Source organism: Poecile atricapillus, chromosome 9 (assembly GCF_030490865.1).
Source record: "Poecile atricapillus isolate bPoeAtr1 chromosome 9, bPoeAtr1.hap1, whole genome shotgun sequence".
Taxonomy (NCBI): Eukaryota; Metazoa; Chordata; class Aves; order Passeriformes; family Paridae; genus Poecile; species Poecile atricapillus.
In genome coordinates, this window is record NC_081257.1 from 6,896,609 (window position 1) to 6,903,258 (window position 6,650).

Sequence of the window (6,650 nt, forward strand, 5' to 3'; positions counted from 1 at the left end):
TGGACCAAGAGTTCTAAATACAGTGCTGTTTTGGTAGAATGTGAGCTACTGCCATGGAAGAGATTCCCTTCTCTTTCCTCTTATAAGGACAGAAAAGTTCTCTCAATTATTTTTTTCCTGTATTCTGTGCATCTTATTTGATATGTTGGTTGGTGTAAGCAGAAATGTTTGCTAATTGCTCATTTTAAAAACATTTGTACTATTGAAGCCACGTAGTAAAACAGTTTACTATTCTATGCATATCTGGTTTATAGGAACAGAAGAGAGTGAAAGCTTTTTAGTGTTAATGATTTATTTCATTTTGGAGAAACAAGAAATATCATGTAGGAAATTCCATGAGAGATGGCAGAGTGCATTTCTTCTGTAATATTCTGCATTCCTACAGAATGTTGGTTGTCTTTTAAAAAATTGAAAAGCTCAGTGCAGGGGAAATATTCTAAAATTATCTCCAGAGGACAAGTTCTGGAAATATCTTAGAAATTTAATCAGAAATGTTTAGAATCGTAGAAAGAGATCACATTTGGGTCAATATGAATGTTCAATAAGCATCCATTATTTCAGTTTCACACAGAATGCTTTATTGTTGTTCACCCTCCGGGAAATTCAATAAGATTTAAAATTATTTTGCTGATTATATTCTCATTACCAGTTCATCTTTAAGTGTATTCAGTAAGGAATACATTCAGTATCCAGTGTATATAATCTTGGTGGTTTTGGTGGCAGAAAGCTCCTGAACCTGAGGAAGAGGTGGCTGAGTTGTTCTGCACACAGGAATGGTCCTACCAAGCCCTCTGGGACACCAAGAGATGGTGATGGGTTTTAAACTCACAGAGCATGAGTGAGAAAAGAGTTGTTAAAATAATACAGTTGGGTGTTCTTCTCCATATATTAAAAAGTGTAGGATGTGGGAGTGTAAATCTTTTTATAAGAGCTGAGAATTCAGTGGGAAAGCACTAAGTTAAATGATTTTTAAAAATCAGTGGAAACTGCTCTTCTTATGAGTAGATGGCAGCAGTATGAAACTTGCCTGTCCAAACCTCACCGAGCTTCTTTTTGGACGAAAATTAAATCAAACTTGCCTGAGGACCCAGACTTTGAGCTTTTTTATCATTGACTGTTATTCAGAGCAGGGTTACCGGTGCTCTTGCTCTTCTGTTGTGGAGGAGTTTGAAGTTTCTGAAGGCTGGTGGCAGGGAAGAGCACTCACTGTATCTTGTGTGTTTTGGGGATGTTCCTCCTCCAGCGCCGGCGCCCCAGGGTGAGCTGGCAGATCAGCTTTTTGGAGATCTTCAGAGCCCGCGCCACTAAAATAAGGGTAATTATCACTCCAGCAATTAAAATGAGGTCCCGCCAGAAGAACTGGAGACACTTGGTTGGGAGAAGCCTCGTACAAACGCCCAGATCATTCCCAGTGAGCTGCCCCAGGGATTTCATCCTCAGATGAGCGGGGCTGGCGCACCTGAGCCGGGCGAGCGCGGGCGCGGAGAAATCCTGCAGCCAGAGCTTGAGGTAGAGGATGTGACAGTCACAGTGCCAGGGGTTGTCCCAGACCTGCAGCTCCTGCAGGTGGCCCAGGCTGTCCAGGGCTCCAGCAGGGATGGAGGCCAGGCTGTTGTTGTGCAGGTGCAGGCTGCGGGTCAGGCGGGGCAGGGTGGGCAGGGAGCGCAGCCCCCGCGAGCTGCAGTCCACATGCATCCCCCACGCCTCCCCCAGGGACCAGCAGCTGCACAGGGATGGACAATCCTCACCCAGGACCACGGGGAACAGCAGGACACAGCCCAGCACGGCCAGCAGCTCCATCTCCAGCTGCACAAACGACAATAAGTGAGGTTTATAGGTTTATTAGTGTGGTTCTACGAGCAGAACTGATGCCTTAAGTTTTAGCTTTCGTATTTTGCAGATTCTGTACTGCATTAGTATATAACTCTGAACTTCATACAAAGTGTCAGCAAGTTCTCCTCACAGCTCAGGCACACACAACAATCCTTTTCCAGCCCCAGAACCAAGGACACCGCTGCAGCTTCAGGCCCAAAAAGTACAAACAGCAGAGAGAGAGCAATCAGGGAGGATGGGACTGCATCACCTGCAGCTGGAATTGCACAATTAACCCCAATATGAAATGGACCAAAACTTATAAAAGTGTGAAAACTCATGACTCATGGTCCATCTTGGGTGGAGCCACATCCGGGCTCTTGGACTGCCCAAGGTGCATCCTTTAAAGGCCTTTTAATAAATCCCTATTTTATTCCTTTAACTCTGTCTAGCCTCTGTTCTAGGGAGCCTCCCAAGTTATCAGAACCATGGCAGTTATTTCTTCCCCAGGTTTAGGTTTTTGGAATAAAATCTTTAGCTTCTGTATGTCCCACAGAGACCAACTTCAGCACAAACACTGAAGACAGAACACAGTTCTTCCCTTTCCTCTATGGTTCATTGTTTTCCCTTCATATCTGTACAAAAAATATTATTGATCAAAATTCTGGGACAGAATGTCACCACGATATGGTGGGAAAAAACAGTTTAGTTTTAGGCAAAGGTTTCTATTCTGCTTCCATATCTTCATAGATCTAGTGTTAAAAATATGTGTTTAAGGGATTGAATAATTGTAAATGTCTGGAAATCTTCTTTCTTTCTGAAGCTGACTCAACCATCTCCTGTGTCTTTGTCAGTGAGTTATTCTGAGTATCTTTCCTCTGAATCTAGATACTCATCTGTGATTTCTCAAGAAATCTACTGGACCTCTTTTTCCCAAAGTAATCATCTTAGAAGGACAGACTATGACAGCTGCCTAAAAAAAGTTAGGTGATATTTATGGAAAAGATGATCTCTTCTGATTTAATATTGAAACAGCAAGAAACCCAAACACAAACAGAAACAAGAACTATGGCAAAAATGCAGAAGGGAGAGCTGGGGAGGTGCCTGGCTGACACTTACCCTGTCTGATCCCTCTTGATCCCTTTCCCTCCGCCTGCCAAAGTGCTGCAGTGTGGATGGCAGTGCAGGCTGAGTGCTCAGAGTCCCCAAGGAAGTGTGGCAGGGAAGATGAGCTTTTTCCTGGGCAGGATGGGGCAGCACGCCAGAGCAAGCTGCTATTTATGGTTGTGATGTGACATAAAGTGCTTGGGGTGGGTCTTGTATTTTCTGCAGGCAAGAGGGAATGCTTTGGGATTTTTGTTTTATTCCTAACGTATTTTCCCTATTGCATCTGACAGTATCTGGAAGAATTTGAGATTTGTGGGGTTTTTTTCCTCCAAAAATTCTCCAGGAATAAAAGTTAGTTTGGCCCTGAGCTGCTGATGAGGGAGATGAAGTTAGCCTGTGAAATTGAGTTTTTCTGTATTAGTCAGCCAGGTTTGTTTAGTATCTGCCTTCTCACCTTTTCAATAAAACTTTCATAAAAGCACACCATAACATCAAAATAGCCATGATAGGTGGCATCATTAAGAGATAGAGAAAGACAGGAATAGAGAAAGGAAAATATTAATGCCATTGAACTGAAACAGAAGAAATTGTGTTGAAGTCACACAAAATATAGTATTTTATTTGGGTCACCCATGTTCAAAAACGATGACTCCAGCTAGTGAAAGGAAGGTTTCTGAAATGATCTTTGTGTATTTGGCTGCAAAGCCAGTGCATTAGGATCATACAGGTTTATAATACATATTTATCTGTTCATCTAAACAAAGAATACCATGTCTGTGTGAAGGGAAAGCAAAAACAGGATTTTCTTTTCACTTCTGATTGGGTGTGCAAATTTTGGATCTAAGTTTTGCTTTGCTTCAGTTACCAGCCATGAACACACAAGAACTGTGACGGCAGCTGACATTTGGAAGCCCAGCTGGTTGTGGATCTGGTGCTTCATTCAGGCCACTTCTGTGTAGTATTGTTTAGGGGACAGGCTCGGAGCTCTTTTCTGCTTCTGGAAATGAAGCCCAGGTGAGGTTTTCGTGTTGCAGACGTGTAGCAGAGCTGTGGTTTTGAGCTGTCCTCTCTTTATGACAGGCTCTTCCTGGGAGGAAAGGAAACTTCTGGTGTATAAATTATCCTGGCAGCAATTCTTGTTCGTGGTGACAGGGCAGGAGCTGCTGAGACCACCGCCTTCCCAAGAGCTTGGTGTCTCCAGGGGAAGGGACAGCTCTTATCACCGGACACTCGTGCACTGAGCCGAGCCGAGGAGAAAAGATGAGAGGGGCTCTTTGTGTGGAGTTCCTAGGGAGTTTATTATCCTCGCCCAGAAGGAGAACAGGGACAAAAAACCTACAACTTAGCAGGGTCCAGGAATTTATAAAGCCAGGGATGGGCGGAGCATCAGGACTGTGGGCCAATGGGCTGAGGGCAAAGGCAGGGCCAAGGGATAACAACCAACCAGGCTTCAGGGGAGGAACAACAGGGAACAGGAACCAATGGGGGAGCCCAGAGCGAGGAATATTCTGGAACTGGGGTGGGGAGCAGGGATGAAATGGGCAGGGACAAGGAATGACATAACCAGAATGATGTAACTTGGAAATGGGTACACAGAAACAACAAGGGGCTGTGGGAGAATGTTCCTAAACATGGGTTTCATCCCATGGTTTGCCACTGATAGATTCCCCTACCAACTCTTGGGATGCAACACTTGTTGTCTAATTTTTACTTACTTTTAAAGAACTTTTCTTCATTAGGTCTAATGAGTTTCGAGGGGCCTCAACTTCATTAGGAACTTCCTCAAGAAAATGCTTTATTGTGTATTTCTGCTCTTTAGCATTTGAAAAGGCAATTCAGACAGTGCCGGGGGGGAAAGATAAAAATACTTCAAAGCCCATTTGAGTTTTGATCTTTTCTATGAGATGAGGAGGGCGATGCCTCCCTTGAGAAGTGAGAAGTTCACCTGGAGTGGAATGTGAGTGGACTGATAATGACAGGAAGGTCCTTCCATCCCTGGGATTGTTTCACTGCTTTTGGGAAGCACATCCATGGATTTCATAAATGTCTGTGTGCCCCTGTGCCTGCACAGTCTGTGCCACTGTGCCTTCAGGAATGCTGCCACACGGAATCAAAACCTTCCTGTCCCACAGTGAAGTCAAATGCTGCGTCCTTTTGCATTGAAAACATTTGGAATCCCCTGGAATCCACACTCACATTCTGTGCTATCCTCAGAGATAGTCCCACCTTCCTCCAGGTGTCCCTGGGGCCGTCAGAGGTGGCTGCTCATGCTGAGTCCCCATGCCTGTGCCCAGTGCTCCAGCTCCCTGGGGAGGTGAGGGTGTGCAGAGTATCTGGCAGAAGCACCAGGCATTTACATTTCTGATGTTAGGGCTATAGCTTTTTGTAGGCCAAATGAGGACTCTTCATTTAAGAGGATTTATTAAGAGCCAATTTGAAAAAAAAAAAAAAAAAATAGTTATAATCCGCTATAATCTTGTTAGGGTATGAAAGTATTTTTGTCCACAGAGAGAATCCATCTGAAGTTTTTGTGAATGAGAGAGGCTCTGCCTCCTCTCAGTGGAAAAGGATTTCTGGACACTCTTGGTTCCCAAACAGCCCCCCCATACTCACCTCTCCCCTGAAAGCCTTTTTCTCTGGATCAGCTTTTTTTGGAGCCCTTGACTTCACTGAGTTCCATGGGGCTGTGTCTGATTATTCAGGGAGGAAAAGGGCTGAGAGGAGATTACTGCTTTCCTTGTGGCTCAGAATAAAAACTGCAAGTTGGAGATAAAAGTGCAGATCAAACTCATGACCTGCTGAGAGCAAATTCAGGCAGAAGATACCAGTATCTTTTCTAGCCACTTTTTAGGAGTTACAGTCATTTATTGCTGTTCTTGACCTAGAAAAGCAGTTTTCTCAAGCACTGCTTCCATCTCCAGTGCTGAAAAAACTGCCCACCTCACATTGCAAATGGACAGCTTCTCATTTAAAACCTCTCACCTTGATTAATTCTGTTCTTTTGTACTTTCAAATAGGTTGGTGAGAGCAGACTAACCAAAATACAGCTTTGTAATTTGGATGTGAGTCACTGGTAATTAATGAATTCTACAAATAAGCAAGAAGGAGCATAAAAAATTCACAAAATTCATTCTCACATCAAGGAATATTGTTGGCAAAAATGAATTAAAGAAAAACTTCTCTCAAATCAGGAGCTATTGTTGCCTGAAGGCAAAAATATTCCTCTTACCTACTTCACTCTGCAGAATTGGCTGTCAAAGCCTTCTGAGTATTTCCACATAGGAGGACTCAGAGTTTCCTCCTGTCCATATTTTTTCCTGCTGCACATTTATCGTGATTTTGCCTAATGGGGTTTTGCCTCTTCCAATTAAAAAATCCCATTTCCTCGGATTATCCCGAAGGCAGATAAAGTCTTGTCATTTAGGAAATTCTTCTCCTAAATTGTACTTCTCCCATTTTATCAGGAAATTCTCTCTCCTCCCACCTGTTCTCACAAAGAACCTCTCTCTTTGCCATTTCCCCCATTCAGAATTTCACCCAGTGATTGCTTATTTTTCCACTAGGTGTCATCCAAGTTATTTTGTTCTCCAATGTTGATCATCCCCCGAATCGGCTCTTGAGCTGTAATTTCTCAATTCAAAAGAATTACCTGAAAGAACAAAATACTGATTTATTTTTAGGAAATTTTTTTCCGTTGTCTCCAGGATACAAATAAATTCGAGGTACAAAAT

General features: G+C 43.4%; 1 protein-coding gene across 1 annotated transcript; it reads right to left on the reverse strand.

Annotated features, from left to right (window-relative positions):
- Positions 1-260: 260 nt before the first annotated feature.
- GP9 (glycoprotein IX platelet) lies at positions 261-3,176 on the reverse strand. The gene is made up of 2 exons (XM_058845071.1): positions 2,932-3,176; positions 261-1,806 (listed from the first exon to the last, which is right to left on the reverse strand). The coding sequence occupies exon 2, from the start codon at positions 1,798-1,800 to the stop codon at positions 1,204-1,206; it is 597 nt and encodes a 198-aa protein (XP_058701054.1). The 5' UTR covers positions 1,801-1,806; positions 2,932-3,176; the 3' UTR covers positions 261-1,203.
- Between the last annotated feature and the right edge of the window lie 3,474 nt (positions 3,177-6,650).

Bases quoted from the DNA above. Each gene is read 5' to 3' on its own strand.
- GP9 (XM_058845071.1), bottom strand. From the start codon at position 1,800: ATGGAGCTGCTGGCCGTGCTGGGCTGTGTCCTGCTGTTCCCCGTGGTC.